Source organism: Uranotaenia lowii, chromosome 2 (assembly GCF_029784155.1).
Source record: "Uranotaenia lowii strain MFRU-FL chromosome 2, ASM2978415v1, whole genome shotgun sequence".
Lineage (NCBI taxonomy): Eukaryota > Metazoa > Arthropoda > Insecta > Diptera > Culicidae > Uranotaenia > Uranotaenia lowii.
This window is the reverse complement of record NC_073692.1, coordinates 340052175-340065656: the sequence shown is the minus strand read 5'-3', so window position 1 is coordinate 340065656 and position 13482 is coordinate 340052175. Positions and strand designations below refer to the sequence as shown.

Here is a 13482-nt window from a genome sequence, read left to right as displayed (position 1 = left end):
GCCTTTTTAAACAAAAGAAACATGATTGAATGACTCGAGAACTGATCATGCAAAAGGAATCAAATTTCGTATGGGAGTGTATTTGGATTCGCGAAATGTACCTAAAATGGTTTGGTACCCCTACTTACTACCAATGGTGAAATAGGAAGCGGGGACGGGGGTTCCCATACAATTTTTTGCACAATTCGAGAACAAATCAAGCAAACGCAACCAAATATGGCATGAGAGGGTATATGGGTAGGAAGAATATTTTAAAGATTGTTGTAGACTCTTTCCTTCTTCTAGAAAAAAGGGAGCGGCCTCCCATACATTTTTTTGCAAAATTCGAGAACCAAATTTAACATAGATAGTTATTTGGGTACGAAAAATGTGTCTATGATTTTTTGGGACTCCACCTTGTTCGATAATCATTTATTTAACAATCTTTGCAGATGCTTCAAATTATTAACAGAGATTGAGAGTGTGAGAGTGTATACAATATTTTTGAATCACTCGAGAAATTATTATTCAAATTAAACAGCAGAAGGTACTTCAGTAGAATTTCCTTCTATGATTGTTTAAAGCTTCTTCTTCCTCTTTTCGCTGATTCGATAGGAAAGGGAAAGGGGAGCTCCCATGAAAATTTTCAATAAGGCTGGAACAAATTTCAAAACCTTCTTTTGTTACTCGGAGTTGGAACATCGCGAGGGGGGGGCAATAAAAAATAATGCGATAAAACAAAAAAATTGGAATAAATTGCACGAAAGCTTGTATGCAAACAAATTGCATACTATATCGTTGCACATAACCTATAAATCAAGTAATTATCATCGAATAATTCTACAAATCAAGAAAACAAAAGGTGAAATAACTCCCATCTTCTGAAATTTGTTTTTTGGTCTTGTAATCATTCAGATATTGGAATTATATAATGAAACTTACATAAATTACTTCAATCTTTTTTTATTTCCCCCTTCAGGTTTTTCGGAAATATCGAGGGGGGGGGAGGGGTGACAAAAGAAGAAATTGATATTTGTTCCAGCCTAACTCGAGTGCTTATCTGGCAGATGCACCCAGGGACAAATGTACCTAAAAAGTGTTCAAAATTATTTGCGGACAAACGGTATTCGATAGACATTTGGTGTCTTCGCAACATTTTCATATTTTTTGATGATCTATCAAATTCTTGAATGCAAATGTTATTTTTCCACCTGGAAGGAAATTAGAAAAATAATTTCTTTAAATCAGTTCAGAGACTTGATGTTTTCACATAAGTTGTAGATCTTATTATAATAAGAAATTTTGTTGAAAACACCATCAAGATCGCATGAAAATCATAAAATTAACGAGCATTTTAAAAATGATACAAGTAATTATGAGATTTTATTTAAAATCTTTTTAAGTATACGTTGAGAAAGTTGTTAAAATTGTTAAAACATACAATTTTGAGGAACATGTCAAATACATATTTTAACTAAGAAAGAGATATATTTCACTGAGTCGTCGCAAAATAAAATATTGTTTCTTACACATTAAGCTATCATTTGAAGCTTGAGCCCCCAAAACTCCAGACATAGTACAATTTTGAACCACCCTGCTGATGGAGTCAAATTGGCATGGGAGAATAGGAAGAGGGGAGGCATTTTTTGCAATACTCGATGACTGATCAAGCGAGGGGAATCAATTTTGGCATGCAAGAGTATTTGGGTGTTCGAAATGTTCCCAAGATGGTTTCCCACCTTTCATTGGATAAACAGAACCCGATCGGGAGGGAAAAACTAAATTATATCAAAATGAGATATTTTGATACTAGTTTTTTCTTATCTATCAAAATGAGGCTGTGTGGCAGCGGCCTAAAGAATACTGCCACTCGGATACTGGTCCATGTCGTACGAAGCAACTTATCCAGTACTTCCCAGATACGTTTATCTCATATATCTGTCTATTGGAAATCAATGAGGCTGTATCTGGGCGAGGGAGAAAATAGGTCAATTATTGCATGCAGAGTTCAGAAGTTTTTCAAGTTCAAAACATTGGAAGAAAATGTTTTGAATCTGAATCAGTTTTAAATTCTTGCTAGTATTTTTTAACCTTTGTAGGTATTTTCTCTCGAGAAGGGTATGTCAATAGTGCATATGTAGTACATGCATTTGCACAAGCTGTATTCTTCCATATTTTCTCGTTTTACCAATTTGGAATATGATTTTTTATTTAACTAATCTCTTTGCTCTCCTAGTAACTCCGTTCAATAAAATCTCTTCACAAGTGTTCAAATGTGAATTGCAAACGCATCGCTTACGGTCCCATTGCTTTTGGTTATCTGTTAATATTAACCGATTTGAAATCATAGAAGAAGTTATAGCTGTTACGTCAAGCGCAAAATTAGTGTATTTTCCTTATAATGGACAAGTCTTCAGTCCCTTCTATCTTTGGATTGGTAACAGAATTTTGTGAAGGTAAATGTCCGTTCATATAAAGATATTTAATTGTTAAAATTGCGTCATGGTTATTCAATCATTGAAGCCGTACAAATATCGTTTCCGTGGAAAAAAAATTTCAAAAAAATATTTTTTTTAGGTTGCCAAAAGGCCTCAATATTCCCTATTGAATCAAGTCTTGTATCGCATGTCGACAGTCATATCTGTTTCACCTAATATATGTATGTCACTTCTCTTGTATTGACACATGTTCCCTTAGCTTTAGAATGGTTATAGTGTTAAGAAGAATCAAAGCTCCTTTAATATCGTACTCTGATATTTCGTATCATACGTCAATCCTGGTTCCGTAATCCACTGCTACAGCTTCGTGCAGTGTTAATATCGCTTGTTTCAAATTTGGCGTCACTGAAGCTCATTGTAGTCGTCTAACCAGAGCGCTAACTGGTCAGTTTAATAAAAATATATAAAATCAAGACTTTGTGCTCTGAATCTCCTGTATGGTTAAGCTATGATTCAGAAATACAATTGTACCTACACTGTAAGTTTTTGCCTCGATTTCCAGCAAAAAAAATTGCTGGAAACGTTCAGCAATCCAAATTTTTGCTGGAAACCAGCAATCGATTTTAAAATTGCTGGATTTTTCAGCATTCGGTTATGTGCTTGTCATTTTTGCTGAAAAATCAGCAATCGGTTTTCAAATTGCTGGACTTTCCAGCAATTGATCTAGTTTGCTGGAAAATCAGCAATCGAGTTGTCAATTTGGAGTTTGTTTTTGTTTCGTACGCTGAAGTAAGGTGAGATTCTATTTTACGAATTTAGGTTAAATTAATATAATTATTTTATTTTCCTCTATATTCTAGCAACCAGGCATCAAGTCAAGGGTAAGTTTTTATTGTACAGGTAGATATTCCATAGAAGATACTAATCAAAACTATTTTTACAGGTGGCGGATGATCAACACTGCGGCACAAAGCGGCCACCCCAGAGCCGGTTTTAGAAAGTTGTAAAAAAAAAGTTTTTTTTAAATAAATAAATCCCTTATTGAAAATGGGAGAAAATAATTGTTTTTATTGCTTGCTATGCACAGCCAATATTAAACTGTAGTTTTGAATTGAAATATAAATTTCATACAAAATACTGCCGGTTGTGTAGAAAGAAATAGCTGGTTTCCAGCAATCTGGATTGCTGATTTTCCAGCAATTTGAATTGCTGGAAACCAGCATGAACGTTTGCTGGAAAGTCAGCGGGACAAAAACCAGCAAAATTTTGCTGGTTTCCAGCAAAAAAAAATTTGCTGTGTATATTTACCTTCCACTTAGTGTGTACATGTCCTTTTTTTGCCCGACTTCATTTTTTTTAAATGTATGTCAGAATTTAACAAAGAAAGTTAAAAAAATTCCTTATTTCCAATATTATGATTAAAAAAAAGCTTCTTTGCTTTAAAATCCCTATGTGGATAGGCTAAATGCCAACTTTGCCATTATAAAATCGTTTGTTTGCTCTCATTGTAGCATCCTGGTTAGAACATTTTCTGATCATTGTAAACTCAAATCTCCTGAATTTTGTAGTTTTGAATCAATAATGTGTGATTCATTTTAGCTCATATATGCCTGTTTTTCGTTTGCTATAGAAACCTTTTATGTACTCTCGCCTATCCTGTTATAAGTGTATCTAATTGTAAGAGTTTAAACTAAAATAACAATCTGTCATTTTTCACCCAATGTTATAAGCTTCAACGCTTCAAAATCCATACGTGGATTGGCTTTATGCCCTAAATATTTATTCATTTTCTAATCCTTTTATGGTTTTCAGGTTTCTCAGGTATATGATGAAATCTGTAAAACAAAAGGCTAGGCACAATTTTCCCGTTTGTTTGGATAACGTACCGCTATCAAGCCTACCCCTTTTCTGATACCTGATACCTGATACGATCATAGCTAAATTATATCAATTTTCGATATGCTCCTTTCAAGATTATATCTCGTTCAGATAGCATAGTTTGATATTAGGCAGAACAAAACCTATCAAAATTATAACTTATCAAGATATGAGTGCTTCGAAGAAAATTTCAATAAACCACATTATATTCTAAAACCATGTTCCATTAATGGTTTCCCAAATATTGGATTCAATTTTATGGATCTGTTGAGCGAAACTCATTAATGTACGTTTTGGGCCGTTGACTTCGATTCCCGTGTTTCATAAAAAGATGTGCGTATATCAAAATAAGTGTTTATGCTCTACATTGAGGACCTGTCGACCTTCTGAATACTCAGCCATGCTGTCGGATGAAGAGAGCCCAGCTCGAAGAACTAATGTACACTCCCATACACACACACATACACGTTTCCATAGCATCATCATCATCATCATCATAATTATTGTATACTAGACACCCTTTATGTTAACAATACCATCATCAGTTCATAGAATCCTAGAAAGCCATCTTAAAATTAGAATAAATTCAGAACCAGTAAAGAACAGTCGCTAAATGTAACCTTTCGTTTAAATATACGTAGTAGAGTTAATAAATGTTTTTCCCTTGAGTGACAGTTTGTCATTTGTAAGATCAGTGTTGTTATTTGTGCCCGGAAACCCAATCCGAGAAAACATTCCCGTCCAAGGAAGGCGAGCAAGCCCCAAACCCAACCGGAGAACTCTTAGTTTCGCCAAGCCAAAGAAGCGCGAAGTACTTACCCAAGCCACATACAGTCCACCCGAGGTACGATCCCGCGGAACCGCAGAACCAACCCAAGTCCACCCAAGGTACGATCCCGCGGAACCGCAGAACCAACCCAAGTCCACCCAAGGTACGATCCCGCGGAACCGCAGAACCAACCCAAGGTACGACCCCATCCCAAACATTGGTCCTTCGAAGCCGAATGCAATTTGGAGCACAACCAATTGCTAACCAACGCAAGGAGGGCACAAATTCCACCGCCATCACACTGCATCGAAGCCGAATGCACTCAATTTTACCATCATAAATCACCATCGTTAATCACCAACCCAAGATCACCAACCCAAGCAACAACACCGACTTCAAGCAAATCAACGTTTGCCGAAGGATTTACGAGCCAGCTGTTATCGACACTTCTTCAGTTAAGTTTCGTTTAATTCTGCTGATCAACACCAAAATTCTTCGGAAGGTCGAAATCCCTTCGATCGCCATCACCACCAACGTTTGCTGAAGTCAACACGGCCCATCCCATCCCGTTCATCCCACCCGAGGCGACTGGTTTCTTCAATTAAGAACTATTACTGGTTCTTCCAGGTAAATAACTTCAAGGAATAGTCTATGTTCTGCCGTTGCTTGGATTAGTTTTGATCACTACAATATATATATCCCTTTCCAAACCAACAAAAATATCACAATCGAGTGCATCGTTGCATCGGTGCATTTTCGTCATCTTCTGCCCAACGGTTCGCACTAATACCACCACACCAAAACCCAGCCAATATCCCACTGAATGAATCAACCGTGGGGCCACCGCCATCTTGATTCAATCCCAGAATCGTTCTGGAGATAGCACACTGTACCCTAGAAAACCGGCCACTAAACTTACCATTAATTGTGCTCCTAGTGCCATTGGTACTTCTGGAGCAGTTTCGCACTACCATTTTGCACGGAATGTTTGCGAGGTAATTTTCCGAACCGCACACCGCGTGTTTTATAATCACCGACCCGATTACCGACCGAACCTGAAACAAACTGAATGATTACATGCCCTATCGAACACATGTATTGGTGAACCCGCTGACATCGATCGAACTTGATCTTGACATTGAATTTGACTTTCAATGGTGAGATGAGATCGATGAGATTGGATCGAGGGGTGAATTGATGTAAAATTTTGTCGCCCTACTTTTTTGGTGGAATTCAAAATCGACACTGTTCAACGATTGTTCATACCTGTAGAGGAGCGCCAAAATAATTTCTCAAAAGTAAGTTTAAGCTCTACAGTGTATGTTCTATGCCGAAGCTTGTTTAAGAAATATACTACATCGTTAATTTTCCTCTCGAAACGAAAACGATACGAAATAAACTGCCATTCCTGAAGACGGTTCGAGCAACAGCTGTAGAGACGCGCCAAAAACTGTTTTTTAAAGTAAGTTAAGCTCTACAGTATATGTTTCACGCCGAAGCCAACTTCAGAATAGAAACTACAACAATATTTTCTCCACTCGAAACGCCCTGATTTTGCTGAGATTGGAAGCCCAGAGATTCGAAATCAAACTCTGTCGTTTTGAAGCTGAACTCGAGTCATACCTGTAGAGAAGTGCCACCATTTTTTCTCAAAAGTAAGTTTAAGCTCTACAGTGTATGTTCTACGCCGAAGCTTCAATCGTATCAAATACTGACACCGTTTCTCTCGTGCTGTCAAACACGTGAGTGAATATCCGAAGTTATGCCTGCATCTACATCCGTCGCCAAGGTGGCGCCTTTGAAAAGGCTCCAAACAAAACTCCGAGGTCATATTGAGCTTTTCAAAACCATCGCAGTCTACGCAGATACAATTCGAGACGTTACATCCGTGCAACAAATCGCTGTAAGAGTCGAGAAACTGGACGAACTTTGGGAGAAGGTGAACGAAACCATCGAAGACATCGAGAATCACGACGATTACAACCCAGACACAAGTGATGTGAATGAGGAACGCGTAACTTTCGTGAACATGTACTACAACCTCAAGGGCGTGTTCATGGAAAAGATTAAGGAGCTTGAGGAGTCCTCTGCATCACACCAATCCACAAGGTTCATGGATTCTTCGCTTCTGCCGACTGTCGAACATGTGAAGTTACCCCAGATTAAGCTCCAATCGTTCAGCGGTGACATCGATGAGTGGTTGAGTTTCCGAGACCTGTTTCTTTCGCTGATTCACACCAAGGCTGATCTTCCCAACGTTGAAAAATTCCACTACCTTAAGGGATGTCTGTCAGGGGAAGCTAAGGCACTGGTCGATCCGTTATCCATTACCGCAGTGAATTATCAGGTCGCCTGGGACATCCTCATGAAGCGTTACAACGATAGCAAGATTCTGAAGCGAAGGCAGGTTCGCGCGTTGTTCAGTCTACCAAATGTACCAAGGGAATCTCCGTCTCAGCTACAAACACTCCTGGAAGGCTTTGAACGTAGTGTTCAAACGCTGGATCAGCTGGTGAAGGCAGAGGATTACAAAGACCTACTCTTGCTGGAAATCCTAGGTTCCAGGTTAGATCCAAGTACACGTCGAGCATGGGAAGAGGTATCTGCCAACAAGGAGAAGGACAAGATCAAGGATCTTACGGAGTTCCTCCAGACACGAGTGAAGGTATTGAGCTGCTTGTCCTCGAATAACGCCGATGCTAGAAGAGATCAACCGCAATGGATTCGGAAGCAGCCCACAAACCGAACGGCCAACAATGCTTCGCAGTTTACCACAGGCCGATGTATTGCATGCCCTGAAGACCATCTTCTCCATCAATGTCTGGCTTTCAAGAATTTGTCGGTTGCAGAGAGGAAACAACTGATTCGAAAACACAGTATGTGCAGGAACTGTTTTAGACGAGGTCATATCGCAATGAAGTGTCCGTCAACATACGTTTGTCGCAGCTGTAGAGGGAAACATCACACTTTGCTGTGTTTTCACGCCGAGAATAGAGTCGCACATTCCGCCGTCACTGAAACTTCCATGGGGCAACGAGGTGCTGAGCGGGCCGAGTACGTTGGGGAATCTTCATCAACCGGAACTACCTCTGCAAACACAGCTAGAAGATCCAACTTAACAATGCTATTAGCTACAGCTGTCGTCCTGGTAGAAGATTGTACTGGATTCAGTTACCCGGCCAGAGCGCTTTTGGACTCCGGTTCTGAGTGTAACTTCATGACAGAAACACTTTGTCAACGGTTGGGAGTGCAGCGAAAATCAATAAATATCTCGGTAGTCGGTATTGGTCAAGCAAACAGCCACGTCAAGCACCAGGTTTCAGCTTTGATTCGATCCAGAACGTCCAGCTTTAGCAGAAAAATGGATTTTCTCGTCCTTCCTAAGGTTACAGCTGATCTTCCTACAGCTACCGTCGATACTTCCAATTGGAAACTTCCACCAGGAGTTAATCTTGCCGATCCATCCTATTGTAAATCAAAGTCTATTGATCTAGTTCTTGGAATACAGGACTTCTTTGAGTTCTTTCAAACCGGAAACAAAATTAGACTAGGAGAGGGACTGCCAACGCTGACTGAATCGATATTTGGATGGGTGGTATCTGGAGTTGTAGACAACTGGCAGAATTCTTCACAAACCGTATGTAACACCGCTGTTTCACAAGATTTGGATGAAATCTTAACTCGATTTTGGATTTGTGAAGAGCTGGAGCCTCTTCAAAATTATTCGCCTAACGAGTCGCGCTGTGAGGAGCAATTTGTGCGCACGGTGCGCAGAGGATCGGATGGAAGGTACACAGTGAGCCTTCCCAAGGATGAAGACGTATTTCCAAGCATTGGCGATTCAAGGGATATCGCTTACCGACGTCTTCAAAGCCTAGAGCGTCGACTGGCAAGGGAGCCAGAGATGCGCCAACAGTATACTCAGTTTTTAGCCGACTATCTGAAGCTTGGGCATATGCGGAAGATAGATGAGACCCTAGATGCAGGACGAGTACGCTGTTATTTACCGCACCATCCGGTGATTAAGGAATCGAGCACTACCACCAAACTGCGAGTTGTATTCGACGCTTCGTGTTCGACATCCAGTGGCAAATCACTCAACGATATTTTACTAGCGGGACCGGTAATCCAGGATGATCTCCGGTCTACCATCCTAAGAAGCCGAACAAAGCAGTTCATGATCGTCGCTGACGTTGAAAAAATGTTTCGACAAATTCACATTAGCGATGCGGACAAACCCTTGCAGAGTATTTTGTGGCGAGAAGATCCAACCGAGGAAGTTAAAACTTACGAATTAACCACCGTAACGTATGGGACCAAACCTGCGCCGTTTCTAGCTACCAGAGTTTTGAAACAACTAGCAATGGATGAAGAATTACGTTTTCCCAAGGCAGCCAAGGTATTGATTGAAGACGTGTACATGGATGACGTGCTCACAGGAACCGACGATGAGTTAGAAGGAGTTTTACTAAGCCGTGAATTGAGAAGAATAACAGAATGTGGTGGATTCAACCTTCGAAAGTTTGCTTCGAATTCGCGGCAGGTCTTGGAAGATTTACCTGATGAGTATTTAGCGTTAACTGCAGGCGAAGAGATTGATCTCGATCCCGATCCATCGGTAAAAACGCTCGGACTAGTATGGCAACCAAGGACGGATACGTTCAGGTTCCAATTCATCATAAAGTCCATCGGAGTAAAGGAGCCCCAGACAAAACGGAAGGTCTTGTCTGTAATCGCGACATTGTTTGATCCATTGGGACTGATTGGAGCAGTCATAACCACCGCAAAAATCATGATGCAGCAGCTTTGGTGTATTGAAGACGAGAATGGCAAGAAATTAGATTGGGATCTACCAATACCTCGAAGCATTGATGAAACCTGGCGGAGTTTCTACAGTCAACTTCATCAATTGAATGATTTACGGATTCCAAGGTGCACGCTGATTTCAAATGCGGTGGAACGAGAGTTGCACGTCTTTTCTGACGCATCCGAAAGGGCATACGGAGCATGTGCTTATCTGCGAAGCAGCGACCAATATGGAAACTTCATCGTCAGACTCCTCACTTCAAAATCAAGGGTATCACCTCTTAAAACGCAGTCAATACCGCGATTGGAATTATGTGGAGCGTTGAAAGCGGCTGAGTTAGCTGAAAATATTCAGAGCGCTTTTAAATTTCAAATTTCCCTTCATTTCTGGACTGATTCAACATGTGTGCTCCAATGGTTGAAGCACATCCCATCAACATGGTCAACGTATGTCGCCAATAGAGTATCAAGAATACAGAAGGTTACGGAAAGGCACCCTTGGAGACACGTTCCTGGAGATCAGAATCCGGCAGATTTGATATCTCGTGGCATAACTCCCGATCAAATTCGAGATGACAAGCTATGGTGGGAAGGTCCGGAGTGGCTGCAACTAGATGAAGGTTGTTGGCCACGTCAGACGGAAAGGTCAAGCGACGAACACGTTAAAAAGGAAGCTCGGAAAACCGCCGCACATAACGTTATTAAATACGATGAAGCATTTGGATACTACTACTGCAAGAAATTTTCGTCGTTTATCAAGCTCATTCGTGCTACAGCTTATTGGATCCGATTAAAAGGGAGCCTTTGTAAAAATAAGGTTGTTTCCAAAGGTCATCTCAGCACAAAGGAATTGAAGGAAGCAGAATTCGCAGTCATTCGTTGTATTCAACAAGAGGCGTTTAGGGACGAATGGAAGGCACTATCCAAGGGAACGGAGTTACCTAGAACATCGGCATTAAAGTGGTACAATCCAAAAATTGGTTTGGATAATCTAATTCGCCTTGGCGGGAGACTAGCCAACTCCAACGAGACTGTAGACGTAAAACACCCAATTGTGCTGCCAGCTAGACACCCATTCACGCGACTCCTCCTAGAACACTACCATCTGAAAATGTTGCATGCGGCTCCTCAGCTTTTACTTGCTACAATTAGATTGCAGTATTGGCCGCTTGGAGGACGCAGTATTGTTAGACAAGTGGTACACAATTGCTTAAGATGTTATCGACAGAAACCCAAGACCGTGGAGCAGTTTATGGGAGAACTACCGGCAGCTCGAGTAACAGTTTCACCTCCTTTTTCTAAGGCAGGAGTGGACTACTTCGGACCTATCTACGTTTGCCCAGGGCCTCGTCGACCGGCTGTTAAGGCTTACGGAGCTCTTTTCGTTTGCCTTTGTACCAAAGCGATTCACCTGGAATTGGTTACTGATATGTCTACTGAAAAATTTATTCAGGCACTCGAGCGTTTCATCGGCAGAAGATCTATACCTACAGATCTGTATTCTGACAACGGGACAAATTTCGTTGGGGCAAGAAATCAGATGAAGCATTTATTAGAGAAGCTCCACAGCAAGGACTATCATCGGGAAATCGTCGGAAAATGTGCTGAGCAAGGAATTCAATGGCACTTTAATCCGCCTGCAGCTCCTCATTTCGGAGGATTATGGGAGGCGGCAGTCAAATCTGCGAAACGACATCTGATGAAGGTTATGGGAGAAAATGCAGCGTCATACGAAGATCTCAACACGCTTTTTATAAAAATCGAGGCTTGTCTTAACTCCAGACCATTGACCCCGTTATCAGAGGACCCCAACGACTTAGCACCCTTAACTCCTGGACATTTTCTAGTGGGCAGACCACTTCTGCAACTTCCGGAACATGATTGGACTGAAGCACCTACTAATAGGTTGAACAACTTTCAGCTGAATCAGCAGCGGCTCCAGCATTTTTGGACACGTTGGAGAAAGGAATATTTGTCGCAGCTTCAAGGAAGAACGAAGAGATGGAAACAGGCAGTTCCAATTAAGGTTGGACAGCTTGTAGTCATCAGAGATGAAAACCTGCCACCTCTACGTTGGAGAACGGGACGTATTACCGACGTGCATCCTGGAACAGACGGAGTAGTACGTGTGGTAACGCTGAAAACGGCAAATGGAACAACAACGCGAGCGGTAGAGAAAATATGTCTACTTCCCCCGAGGCTTCAACCTGTTGTAGATGAATCTGGCATTTGAGTCGTTACGAAGATCCAAGGTGTGTTCGAGGGGCATTCTTCTTTCTCATTTCAGAAACTCGAGAGATTTCAGGGAGTGCGGGGATGTTTATGCTCTACATTGAGGACCTGTCGACCTTCTGAATACTCAGCCATGCTGTCGGATGAAGAGAGCCCAGCTCGAAGAACTAATGTACACTCCCATACACACACACATACACGTTTCCATAGCATCATCATCATCATCATCATAATTATTGTATACTAGACACCCTTTATGTTAACAATACCATCATCAGTTCATAGAATCCTAGAAAGCCATCTTAAAATTAGAATAAATTCAGAACCAGTAAAGAACAGTCGCTAAATGCAACCTTTCGTTTAAATATACGTAGTAGAGTTAATAAATGTTTTTCCCTTGAGTGACAGTTTGTCATTTGTAAGATCAGTGTTGTTATTTGTGCCCGGAAACCCAATCCGAGAAAACATTCCCGTCCAAGGAAGGCGAGCAAGCCCCAAACCCAACCGGAGAACTCTTAGTTTCGCCAAGCCAAAGAAGCGCGAAGTACTTACCCAAGCCACATACAGTCCACCCGAGGTACGATCCCGCGGAACCGCAGAACCAACCCAAGTCCACCTAAGGTACGATCCCGCGGAACCGCAGAACCAACCCAAGTCCACCCAAGGTACGATCCCGCGGAACCGCAGAACCAACCCAAGTCCACCCAAGGTACGATCCCGCGGAACCGCAGAACCAACCCAAGGTACGACCCCATCCCAAACAATAAGATATAGGTAATCATATTATTTTAGGACAATCCGAAAAAAAATAATCTTTATCATTGAAAATGAGTTCAATCCCATTCAAGTCTGTCAATCAGAATAAGATATAATTCATATTGGAGAAACTTAAAATCGAAATGTTTGAGTACTTAATTATAACTGAATCAGATGTAAATATCTTGGTGAGATACGTTTGAGTTATTATTTTGATATGCTCTCCTGATCGGGAAAAGAGGGGCTCTCATACAATTTTTGCATGACTGGTGAAATAATCGAGCAAATGCTCATGCTTAAGATACACAGCCAGATCTGGTCAGCGTCCCGGTGAGTAGTAAAAGTACATTTACTTCGGTACAAGAAACATCTCAGTCCAAGTTCACACTTCCATGACAGACTCATTTTTATGTCTTTCAATTACTTCGGCACGGTCCGTTTTAAAACGCCTTAATTCGGAATCTTAGAAACGCTGATAGATAAACATTGTTTAAGAAGAAATTTATTGTATTTGCCGCTGTGCAAAGGAAGGTCGAGTGAATCCTTCTTCAAAAATTTGCATCGGCTGAAAAACAGAACCCATCATTCGGCCGGGTTTCCACAAAAGCTGCCAGAGACAGAAGT

General features: G+C 41.1%; 2 protein-coding genes across 2 annotated transcripts in view; one reads left to right on the top strand and one right to left on the bottom strand.

Moving 5' to 3' along the window:
* LOC129746885 (uncharacterized) overlaps window positions 1-6119 on the bottom strand; it is an 80029-nt gene extending 73910 nt beyond the window's left edge. The window contains exon 1 of the mRNA XM_055740810.1: window positions 5984-6119. Within this exon, the coding sequence (XP_055596785.1) occupies window positions 5984-6007 (24 nt within the window). The 5' untranslated portion in view covers window positions 6008-6119. The remainder of the gene's footprint in view (window positions 1-5983) is intronic.
* Window positions 6120-6826: 707 nt separating this feature from the next.
* Window positions 6827-12103, top strand: LOC129743026 (uncharacterized). The gene has a single exon (XM_055734970.1). The coding sequence runs from the start codon at window positions 6827-6829 to the stop codon at window positions 12101-12103; it is 5277 nt and encodes a 1758-aa protein (XP_055590945.1).
* Window positions 12104-13482: the final 1379 nt, after the last annotated feature.

Coding starts and splice junctions, on each gene's coding strand:
- LOC129743026 (XM_055734970.1), top strand. CDS start 6,827: ATGCCTGCATCTACATCCGTCGCCAAGGTGGCGCCTTTGAAAAGGCTC.